The sequence below is a fragment of the Lolium rigidum genome, chromosome 6 (assembly GCF_022539505.1).
Source record: "Lolium rigidum isolate FL_2022 chromosome 6, APGP_CSIRO_Lrig_0.1, whole genome shotgun sequence".
Classification (NCBI taxonomy): Eukaryota; Viridiplantae; Streptophyta; class Magnoliopsida; order Poales; family Poaceae; genus Lolium; species Lolium rigidum.
In genome coordinates this window covers 111,023,857-111,035,940 of record NC_061513.1, presented here as the reverse complement: position 1 = coordinate 111,035,940, position 12,084 = coordinate 111,023,857, and the positions used below count along the sequence as shown (strand labels likewise).

The 12,084-nt window shown below is 41.5% G+C and overlaps 1 protein-coding gene across 1 annotated transcript; it reads right to left on the bottom strand.

Annotated features, from left to right (window-relative positions):
• Window positions 1–990: 990 nt before the first annotated feature.
• LOC124660523 (tobamovirus multiplication protein 1) lies at window positions 991–11,774 on the bottom strand. The gene is made up of 13 exons (XM_047198344.1): window positions 11,652–11,774; window positions 9,345–9,395; window positions 8,767–8,800; window positions 7,897–7,983; window positions 7,728–7,779; window positions 6,538–6,706; window positions 6,222–6,317; window positions 3,466–3,526; window positions 3,098–3,162; window positions 2,898–2,972; window positions 2,729–2,804; window positions 1,504–1,667; window positions 991–1,400 (listed from the first exon to the last, which is right to left on the bottom strand). Exons 1-13 carry the CDS (start codon window positions 11,772–11,774, stop codon window positions 1,377–1,379), a joined length of 1,077 nt encoding a protein of 358 aa, XP_047054300.1. The 3' UTR covers window positions 991–1,376.
• Between the last annotated feature and the right edge of the window lie 310 nt (window positions 11,775–12,084).

Here is a 12,084-nt window from a genome sequence, read left to right as displayed (position 1 = left end):
GAAGTTGGCCACATTTGAAATATTGTTGTGTAAGTTTGTTTTCTCTTTTATAAGACCATTACATTTTAGATTTTGATGTTTTTAGCATCATTTCGACCAAATTTGAAGTTTGTGTTCATCATCGAGATGCATACAAAAATTTTTCTTCCTTCAATTTTTTTTGTGAAGAAGTTGAGGCTAGTAAAAAAGGCGACGAGCCATTTGTAGGCTAATCACCGTGAACTAAGTTTGTTTAAGCACTCATTCTATGCACGCTAGGGATACCCCTATTGACACGACGAACAATGAACTGATCATGGATGATCTTGAAGGACACAGTGGTAGCGTGGTGACGAACAAGTGTCAAGCTGTTAGGCAAATGTCGACCAAATCTTAAGGACCAATCTGTCCACACGAAATTTATGCACCTATGCAAATAGAGCAGAAGACGAACCTTGCTCAAACTACCATTTTCCAGGTTATACGTCAATACATTGGAGAACGCAGCTTGACATCTTCATTTTCAAACACTGGAAGTCTGGAATGCTAATCAGACATCACTGGGCCCATACTTCTGCCCCTGATATAAACTATCCATGTGTTGTCTACTGCAGTAAGGGATGGCAAATTCGGTGACTATATCTGTCCATAAAGGCTTCATGCTAGACCAAAAATGGCTAAAATAGGTCCGCACATATTGCACTCCGGAGCCGAATGACATGACCTGGCAGCTACTTTCCATCCTCCCTTTTAGCCGAGCTCTTCCACAGTGGCCTTCAGAAGTTGTATTCATCTTCCCTCTGTCATCAAACATCTAATCCATCATTTAGCACTGCAGCAATATTGCATATTTACATCCGAAACAACTGACGTCTCTAGACTCAGCCAGGGATCCATCATGTAGCACTGCACCAATAAAATGAACACAAATGATTTTAGCACTGACCTTTACGTTTCTACACTAATCACACACACCATAGCAAAATTGCAGAAATCTATTGACGCTCCAAATTAAGGACAAAGCTCACCTACTAAAGGAACCAACAAACATATCATTAAACAGAAAATCTGAAAGGAGATGACAGTTTGGCTGCCAAACAATGAAAAAGGTCATTTCTATGGCTATTTACATTTCTTGCTGCTTCAAACCTTTAACAAACTATGTTCTAATGGATAAATACATAATGCACAATACATGGGTGAGAACCTTGCTACATCCGCAGGTAATTCCATTCTTTCCATCATTAAAGCTACCTTCTAGTAGGAATTACAGATCCATCCTGTGCTGGCCAATCGTCAGAAAGCTAGTAGATGCCAGCGTGTCACTGATGTGTTGGTAAAAGTCCCAGCACATTAAGCAGACCAAAAAGTTTCTATATCGATCATTTGTCTTCTGGTTAGATTGGGCTTGACTTGAGGGCCTACAGATCAGAAAATGTTTAATAAACCCAGCTCCTGTAGTATCATCGGTACTCACAAGTTACCTCCAAATAATTTGACCTGGAGAATGTAACATTCGAGTACCTTGTTAGAGGATGTAACAGCAGTTCTCCACTGTGGATCCTGTGTAGTGGGCGGTCTGTCCCTGAACAAAGTAACCACTCTTGATTGGGTAGGCCTTTCTACTATCGGCCGTTGTGGCATATCTCTCATGACCCATAAAACAAATCCTGATGGCACCGAAGAGCCTACAAAACAAATTACATTAGCAGAGTAGTTCCACTAAAACTCAGTAAACATCATGTTCGGTTCTTTCCTAGCACTAGGTTTGATTGGTCAGAGATGTGCATGCAGAGTTCATTTACTGTGCCTATTTCCATTGTTGGACATAAATACACTGGATGAGTAATTATGTCTCCAAAAGGTATTCACATTAGTGCACATGTTTGATTTTTTATATACATTAGTGCACATGTTTGATTTTTATATACACAGTTGTTTAGCACAACACCCATTAGGTATAGGGAGCTGAATTGCAGAATTAGCATTAAGCACACAACATAAAAGGCAAGCACACCACAAATTCTACTCCGTATATAACATACAAGAGTGAAAAGGATGACAAGCTCTATTCAAAATAATTAACCTAATACCAAACGCCCAGAAATTCTTCAACTATGCCATTTTTTTCGAGACAACGCAATTATGCCATTTTTTTCGAGACAACACAAAGGACCTTTGCCTTTCTTTTCATTGAATAGATAGAGCTCTTAGCCCTGTTACAACCCTCCTAGGAGGTCAGAGTTACACAAAAGAAAAGGGTCATCAGTGAACATCCCATCCCAGGTTCTTGGCAGCACTACTTTAAGGTCCTTGGCTCCAGCTCTAGCCCAAAGCCTTTCTTCTTCCTTCAACTATGACATAGCTGTACCTTTGAATTTATCCCAAAGTTGTGTGCACCAGGACGGTAATACAATCCAGAGATTGAGTACTTCAATCTAATATTAAGGCTAGAATAATCAAATCAAGACCGGCTTGAAGCTGGAGGGGGCTGATGGTCGGAGGGACTATATGTTGTGTGCATGCTTAAGCTACGCCTGCCACAGTACCATAATTTCCTCCTTTTACTAAATTTCCAGCTTTAAATCCTAAATTCCATGCAACCTTCCAGGTGTGAGCATGCCCACTATCAGGCTTATGCAAATATATCTGATAGGTAATGGCAAAGTGAACCAAAAAAAAAACCATCCTAATAAAATGGCACAATTCAGTTTAGTGTTATTCTAGGCAAAAAACAACGCAAGCTTACCTATTAAATAATATAAAAATAGTATAACAGCATTGTTGATGATGTCCGCATCTGTCGAGTACCAATACAAAAGCACCTGCAGTGACAAGTAAAGCAGTTTGCAAATCAGTTAACAATTTAATTGCCAGCTCATGTATTATGGAAATTCTTACTGTGTAACTGAACTTACAGGAACATTAGTTACAAGTGCTAGTATAGCAGAAGATGAGAAACAAATCAGGGAGACAGCAGCTAAACTGGCAACCTGCCGAGAAACAATCAGGGAGAAGCTTGTTTAAATTTTCTATATATTTTCATAATCCAGTGACGTATTCCAATCCAATTATGTTAATGCATGCTACACGTAGAGTGATCTCGAGAGAAATATACCTTCCATTTCTCGGTTGACACAGTTTCAGAACGTACTTTGCTCATCTTCGAGAATAACAATGCACCTTAACAAGATCAAAATTATCAAACTAAGATGGCAAAGGCAAGCCAAAAACATGTTAAAACACCGAAGCTTCACACACCGTAAGTCACAATGACATGGCATCATCTACTACTAGTAACAAATGAATGCCCAAAATTTAGCAAGATGAACAAGGAAAAAACAGAAACTGACTTCTATAAGATAATCTACTGGGATGCATACAGGAAAATTAAAGAAACGGTAATCTTAGGTTGAAAATATCCTGAATTGGCATCTATGACAAAATTGTGACATGCTGTACACTTAGATGATATTATATGCTTACCATAACATGCCAAAGCACCGCCAAGTACTAGAACAACTACTGAAAATACATCCAAATAAACCTGCAAAATAAAATGTTTGGCTAATGTCTATAAAGCAATCATGTTAACTAAATAAGAACATGGGGTTATAAAACTATTGCTGGAATAGGTGAAATCCCAAATTTATCAAGGTAGTGGCAAGATATGAATAAAGTGTATGATAAACAAAAGACATGCAAGCAGATACTTTTCGAAAACTGGCACAACGGACAAGCTGTAATAGAGGCTCCTATTTATATCATGAGACTTGAACATTAAGGCTGTGAAACTCAAAGGAAAAGATGAGAAAACTAGGACCATCTGTAACAATATCTCATGTTTGGTCCGTGAATTATCCCATTATTCTTGGACATATTGGTTTGACAAGGGAAATAAAACATGCCTCCCTGTCTACTTTCTACAATGGTCCAATCTACCACTGAGGCCATCAAACATGTCTCGGTCATCGTGACATAGCCGGTTCGATCACACCTGCCATGGGCGCCCAGACCGTCTCCTTCATGATGTTGTGTCTAGCCTACCAGGTTCGTCTAGTCTATTTTGGCTATCCCGAGGTGCCTTATACAACAGTACCAGGTTATATCTGTTTGACTTCCAACACCTAACCCTCCACGTATTTGAAGGAGCCCTATACACATATTCAACATTAATACCAACACCATGTGTCCACATGTTAACAAAATTGCATCCTGGTGTCAAAATGAATTTGGTCCAAAGATGTAACAATGCAATTTGTGCATACCCCAACATAGAGTGGATGCAGTTTGGGTAGCAAACTAGACATTTGACTTTCAAGTGTTGATACATAGCATTTTCATATTTACTTGGGATACATATGCTACTCCCTCCGATCCCTAATAAGTGTCGGTGATTTAGTACAACTTTGCATTAAATCACCGACATTTATTATGGATCGGGAGTAGCTTTTCTCTGTCGAAAACAAGAATAATAGTGCACAAAATAGGTGCACCAAATGCACTGCACACAGAGCAGGATATAAAACCAAAATGTAGCTATGCCTTGAATGGATCAGAAGCAAGACTAGCTAGATTCTTGATATGAATGTAAAGAGGCATGTGAGAGATGATATGCAACATACAGGTACATGTCGTATTCAAAAATACATATAGGGCGTGTTTGGTTGCCTGCAGAAAGGCCAAGCAGGCTGGCGTCATGCAAATTTTAGCTGTTTGGATGCCACCACGAGGCTGTTTAGGTATGCCTGCATGAGCCAGGCCCAACAGGAACACCTAAATCGGCAGTTTTCATGGAGCCAGGTCCCATTCGAGCGCAAGTGGCAGCGCAAGTTGCAAGAGTGGAGAACCAAGCGAGACGGCATGTCCCTTCGCGTACACGCAGCATGAACCGTCACCGCCCACTCCTTCCCTCTCACCTTCTCACTCTCCTCTCACCCCACTATCCACCTGGTGGTTTGTTTCCATCGACGAACACCACCATGCGGCAACATCTTCTTCCTCTAAGGCGGCGGCTGGGAACAAGATTGAATTCTTCCTCTAGGGCTGCGGCTCAACCCTTCTCATCCTCCGCACCAATGGCAGTACTCCGAAACCCTACATAAAGGCCAACCAGGCTGGCGTCATGCAAATTTTAGCTGTTTGGATGCCACCACGAGGCCGGTTAGGTATGCCTGCATGAGGAGGTCTGGAGGGGTGACCCGTAACATTTCTCGAAGGTGCTTGCCTTCCGAACTTCCTTCTTGCCATGGTTAAGTGATCCACTCAGTAGACATGAAGACCAGTAACGGATGTTGGTGATGGATGCTGGGTGGTCATGCTTTGGGCATTGCTCATGAGTTCAAACTAAGATACTTCCTGGTGTTCAAGCTGGTTGATCCTTCAGTCTTAACCATCTTTTATCACTCAATGATTGAAAAGGTGATCAAGTGTGGAGATCAACCCACCCCACACTTTGTATGCGGTAGAAGCGACCTAGGGCCTTGCTTATGTAACGGAGGTTCTGGTGGTGGTAAACATGTTAGTTTTGTAGTAAACTTGCTATTGTTGCTTTAATGGTGGTACTAGTTAGTGTGCTTTAGTTGCTTTGTGGTTAAGTTCTAAAGTTGCTTCGTGGTTATGTGCTTATGTTGTAGTATGATGTGGTGTAGTGCGTTGTGGAATGAAGTGTCGCGTAACTTCAACCCTCCAACAGGAAGTGACCAAATCAGGGCAGATGCAAGCACACAAACACCACGAACATGCATCGCAGCCATCAGGCCTGTCCCTGACCGGCTGCCTCGCTAGCTCATGCAGACAACCAAACATGAGGCTAAAAGGGGAACAGCGCGCCAGCCTAACCAACCCATCCACAAGACATGATCTGGAGTGGTAGAACCTATCTTATAGTCTAAAGAATAGCTCAAGGAAGGTTACGTGTTGGGCATGCTAGAGGAAAGGGAATTGATTGCTAACAGGGACCTTTTTGTTTTCCTTGTTTAAGTGGGAGTTCTGGGTGATTTTGACAAGCTTATCATTCATTTCTTTCACCACTGGTTATGGCACCTATTCTATGGGTGGAGACCAAACTCTCACTTTATACTACATTTACATATTCTTGCATATTTTAGCTTTTTGTGCAGTATTGCAACACGTTAGGGATATAAACCTTGAAATTTGTTTTTAAGAATGTATGTTAGGTAAGAGCAAAATGCAGCATTAAAGAACCAACGCAGGACACAGTAAGTTGCTGTTCCTCATACCTTTTTCAGTACTGATGAATCAATCGGATTTTCTCCCCTGCCAAGCCATATGAGGATGGCAAAGGTGAGCATGACAGCAAATGACAGGACAAGCACCTGCAAGAAAAAATAATAGGCCAGTAAAAGGTGCTGCATAACAGATATTATATCATGGTAGAAGCACTATGCAAATATGATGAGGAAAAAACTCCAAGCACTGTGTCTAATGTATAAAAGGCACATATGCCGGCAATATTGTGATCTGTATGAGCCAGAGATAAGAAAAGAAAGTCATGGAAAATTAGCCAGTGATTTTAATGATGGAAACAAGCTTTACCAATATCACAAATTTTTGCCGGCTTCCAAGCTGTATCCCTGAGAAACACTTCCGACGAGTATCAGTAGGACGAGTGCCAGGTTTTGTTTTTGTTTTGTCTAGTAAAGCTTCATTGTGACTCCTTACATCATCGTCATCTTCATCATTTGTCTGATGGCACAGGTCAACCCTGTAAAACCATTACTTTTTAGAAATATATAAAAAAACATTTGCAATTGTGAACAAGAAAACAGAAACATGAAAGTGAAACACCAAGACTTCATCACATCATAAAAAAAACTTAACTATCAGGGAGAGTAAGGAAACTATAAATGATTTGTGTTATCATGCAAGCAAAAGAGCACAATTTCTAGAAGAATCAAAATATAAAACTGCTATTGTACCCATGTCGCATATAGATAGATACAAGCATGGATAGATATCATCCTGACAGTTGGTTACCATTGGCACTAGAGAGGATTCCATTAGAGTAATTGCTTAATGTTCTGCTAATTTAAGAGTGACCGAGTTTGTCAGAAGAAAAAAAAAAGGATGTTATGCAGGTACAGTGTGGGAAGCCGCCTCAAGGTGAGGTGGTTCTTATGGGGGAGTGAATATTTTCTATTGATGAGATATGGTATACAATTTAGTTGAATAAAAAGTGGTGTTTATATGCCTTTGGCCTGTACAAAAGGACGAGAGTATACCCATGTGAAGTCAGAGTAAGACGAGTCTTTTCTAGGACTAGATGAAGTGAGAATAAGAATGCCTTCTAGTATATCAATAACGAGCAGGCCCAATGTCAGCTTCTGACAAAGCTCCCATACTGGGAGGTATCTATGGGGAGGGATCATCTAAAAGTCCACTTGTCCTCCAATGGGGTGTAAGAGGCAACTCAATGTCTCTCCTTTGCTATGGAACAGCCTTGTTGTGTGAAAGCGCAAAGTCTGATTACTTAAGCTGCATTTGGCATCGCGGTGGATTATGATAATCCTGTTTTCTCAACCCGCGTTTGTCTCACCTATGCATTCTTCCTGGGTGCTATGTGCTCCAGTTGACCTTTCTTTCAACGAGATATATCAAGCATAGTACAAAATATAGGGAAAGTCCAAAGGGAACCCTTATGATTCATTATTTTAACAACTACCACAGCTCCAGCCTCCATGTATAATGTGCCTAACTAGGTACCAAAAGAAAATACTCTGACTCACCAGAATGACAGCAATAGTAGAAAAGAAGCGAGAAGCAATATCTGTGGACTAGCTGCAAAACAATTATAATTTAAACTCTTAAATGATTATAAAACAAGATAAGATAAGACAGCTCAAGTGGATAAAAGTAGAAGGACAATAGAAAAGCTAAACATCCAGAACAACATACCCATAAGAACAAATCCACATCCATGTACCCAACAAACCCATCTCTGACAAGTAGCGATGATGGTAGATATGAAATACGCAAGGAATACTGCCAAGTGATTGAAAGAATGGAAGTCAGTACTAAAGATGCAAGTCATGAAAAATGCAAGGAACGCCGTCGATGGATACAAAAAAGATACTGTGCATGGTTACGCAGTTTAATTACTAAAACAACCACATGCACTGTTATTCTGAAAATATGTCAAAAATGAAAAGCATTTTGCAAGAACTATGGCAAATGCACTTACGAAGGACGTACTGGTTGCCTACAAAAGGACACACTGGTCGACAGCAAAGTACTAGAATAACTATAATAGCATGCTCCTTTATATTTTTTAAGTTACAAGTAGATTTAGAATTAATTATGCATTAATATGAAAAGCATTCTGCACTGCAGGGGGTATTTCAACTCCACTTGTGAGTTGCGACACAACATGCTTGTTAATCAAGAAGCAACAGCATGACCAGAATAATGTTTCTTTCTGCCTCTGAAGTTACAACAACAATAAAGAAAATTATTATTAATTAGGCAGTAATCAATACAGCTAACCTCAGTCAAATTATTGTGCACCTACCAGAAGGAAACTGGTATACTAGAAAACTCTCTAGGTTTATTGTCACTGGTATCATAAAGCAATCAGACACATAATCAAAGCTTGAATAGTAGCAAGTCAAGTTAGCATGAATTACAAATTGAATGGTAGCAACCATATTGAACACTTGAGAAATTCATTAACTACAAACTAAGTTTTGCGGGAATTTCCAATGTACAACAACAAAGAGAAATAATATCGGAACTAAAGGTACAAAATGGCTATAATACTTGTCTCACCTGTGTTGCATAGGCCAATCATTAAATGAAATATCTGCAAGAGATGTAGTATGCTGTTAAAGATTTGGCAGCTGAGATCATAGCTCAAATTGAAATTAAAGTCAAAACACCAGTTCATTGTATCATCATACTGAGCTCTGGTATGAAAACCCAATAACCTAATTATTGATTTGCGACTCGACTTATCACATGCAAGAAACCTTGTAACTGTTGCTTCCAAAATAAATCGCATGTATCTACATTCTACACACTTCCAATATTAACTGTCACATTTGTCTAGATTTGCATGTATCTACACACTAAAACGTGTCTACATACATGTGTATCTAGACAAATCTGCGACAGTTAATATGGAACGGAGGAAGTAATCATTTGGTAATCTAAACCAACTAGACAGAGACCCCGCATGTTGCAGAAGGAATTTTTTATCATACAGAAAAATTTTAATAGATGGGCCTAGTAAGTACTTATTCATGCTAACCAATTAACCATCAACACATTTAGAGCAATCAAAAGTCCTTGTATGACAACGTTAGGCGGTTGGACAGCATGAACACCAATCAAATTGTTTTGCATACCTTTTGCCGTGTCCAACCATGTTGCTGGTTGTGCCTGTGAATTCTTGCCAACTGCAAAATTATAAGCACAGTGATTCTTGGTAACTGAATTTAAAATATAAGATATAAATAATGGAATTAGGGGAAAATGCACAGGAAAATGGTGCCAGTCTATGTTCTACATGTAACTCCATCCCATATTCTACTCTATTCCATCCAAAATTCTACACCTTATTTGTACACTATAGCCTATTGTCCTATTGATATTAGTAAGAGAGACACTGCCCACTCCAGGAGACATTACCCGGATGACAAGACAACAAACCATCCGTTCTTTGATCTACACGGCTTGTTGGCTAAAAGGTATGGCCTGACATCGCTTCAATTTTTCTGTCGACCAATGGTTGGTGTGAATCGATTAGAAGAACGTAAAATCTGTTCAAACACTTTGGTGAGACTAGTAGCACGATGTTTGACATGGTTCTTCATTGTGTGGTCAAGAGGGTGACTGATTATTTAAAACCTAAGGATCCAAAATTTCATGATGCCCATCAGTGGATAAGAGGTGATTGAAGGGTCTATCCACACCTCGAGGATTGCATTGGTGCACTAGATGGTACTCATATTCGGGCATTCGTTCCTGGTGATCAACAAGTGAGATACATTGGAAGGTCAGGCATTGCATCACAGAACGTGCATTTCACATATGCACCAATTGATCAGCCAGGTACCATGGATGACACAAGTGTTATGTCATGCTATGAGAGTAAATCGAGATGTCTTCCTACATCCTCCAAAGGGTAATCCACTCTGCCTTATGGAGGATTTTGTCTCTTCAATGGTCACTTACATTGAATTAAGTTACCTCATGTTAAAGGCCACTATTACAAGTAGACCATCCAGGGTGAGAGATATGCTCCTGAGTTTCATAGCGTTGTGAAGCCAATTTACTCCAAAGGAAAAGTTCAATAGAGTGCACATATTTGTGTGTAATGTGGCTGAATGAGAATTTGGTGTGCTGAAGACGAAGTTGCAAATTTTGCTATAGATGTGTAATTATCTGATGGACAAGCAAGAAAATGATAATTGCAGCTACCTTGCCACTACACAACTACATACGCGGGGACTAAACTGGACATCAATATTTCCAAAGGTGACAATGAGACCAAAGTTATGTCCTAACCACCCCATCCAGGTACAAATAATACCAAAAATCTCAGATGCTTCGACATCAGAATTTGAATGAGAAGTCTATCCATACTTTCCGTAACGGGCTTGCAACCCATATTAGGCTCTTCTGTGACATGCCTATGGCATGCATTTTATTCACGCAACTGCAATTCTGATGGTCGAATTCAGTGGTGAACCTAGTTTATGAACACTTATCATCGGCGCAAGGCACAAGCTGTAATGCATGTTGTACAAGTTATTTCCTATTCATGTGACTGTTTGGCCAACCATTGAAAAACAAATTGGCTCACCCTCACCTTAAAGCAGCAATGCACCCAGGAAAGAAAAAAAAGGTACCATGCAGCAATTGAGTTTTCGAGAGGGTGAAATAGGATCACTCAAGTGTACATCAATCAACCCTCAAAATGCCCGTAAAAAATATCAACCCTTGAAATGAATCTGGAGCTAACATGTTAGCCAAGCAGTTTCATATAGCTCCAGAGTTCACAAGTGGTGCTGGTAATAGGCATAGGTAAGATCTAGAGCTGAAAAGTTGAAAAGGGTGGAGTGAAGCTCTTCCAAACAGGGCCTGAATTTCATTTGTATTGATCATTATCAAATTCCGTAAATGGTTGTCTCGTGTGACATATTTGGACCCGAACAACCTCGTCGCTGCTGGTTGGTAAGCTACAGATGATGCTTGTGGATCCGATGCACGTAGTAACACCTAGTAAAACAGGCAGCTGGCTTATAAAAAAACGTTGACCAACGGGGAATGATCCCTCCTTTGGCTATATGTTGTTAGGTAGGATGAGACTCTCCCAGCGGATGGACGCTAGGATGATAACCCGGTTTAAAGTTCGCCCCTCCCTGCGAAATTACCGTGAGATGGGGATTCGAACCCGGTTGGCTGGCTGCGCACTCGCTTGCCTTGCCACCAAGCTAGAACTCAGTTCTCAGGCAGCTGGCTTATCACATTGACATTGCCTACCCGAGCGAGCAAAATAGGCATACACAGAAGCTCGTGCTACCCCATTCCCCGCCCCAGCTGCCACCGAACGGCCAAATGCGCATCGGTTGTTGCCCGTTAACCAATCACAAATCCAATCCGCGAGCATAGATAGAATCAACACCGGAGACGAGATTGAATCGACGCACCTGCACGAAGGCGGCGGCAGCAATGGCGGCGTCGATGGCAGCGAGCGCGGTCTCGGCTGCGATTATCGGCAGCGGCAGGCAGCCCCCGGGGGCGTCGTCGCGGAGGAGCCCGTAGCGGCCCATGTCGGCGGACGGGGAGCTTTGCTGAGGATCAGCGCGCGGCTCGGGGCACCGGGCGGCGCATCCCGGGGCGGGTGGGAGGCCCCGGGGCTAGGGCTCCGGCGAGGATTGGCGCGGAGCGGAGGGGACGAGCTCGGCCGGAGGCGGGGGTGGTGGTGGAGGTGGAGGTGGAATTGACTGGAGGAGGAGGGAGGGAGGCAGCGCCTGTTGGATTGGAAAGCTCCCGGGACCTTGGTCGATCCCGGTGGGATGTTCGGCTGAAACCTGGCGATGCCAATGTGGGGCCGCTCTGGAATCACCGTCCGTTGGTACG

Excerpts from the sequence above, each read along its gene's own strand:
- LOC124660523 (XM_047198344.1), bottom strand. The coding sequence starts at position 11,774 with ATGGGCCGCTACGGGCTCCTCCGCGACGACGCCCCCGGGGGCTGCCTG. Across the intron at positions 1,668-2,728 it reads ATTTTTATATTATTTAATAG|GCTCTTCGGTGCCATCAGGA; the intron begins GTAAGCTTGCGT and ends TTTGTTTTGTAG. Across the intron at positions 1,401-1,503 it reads CTGTTACATCCTCTAACAAG|GCCCTCAAGTCAAGCCCAAT; the intron begins GTACTCGAATGT and ends TCTGATCTGTAG.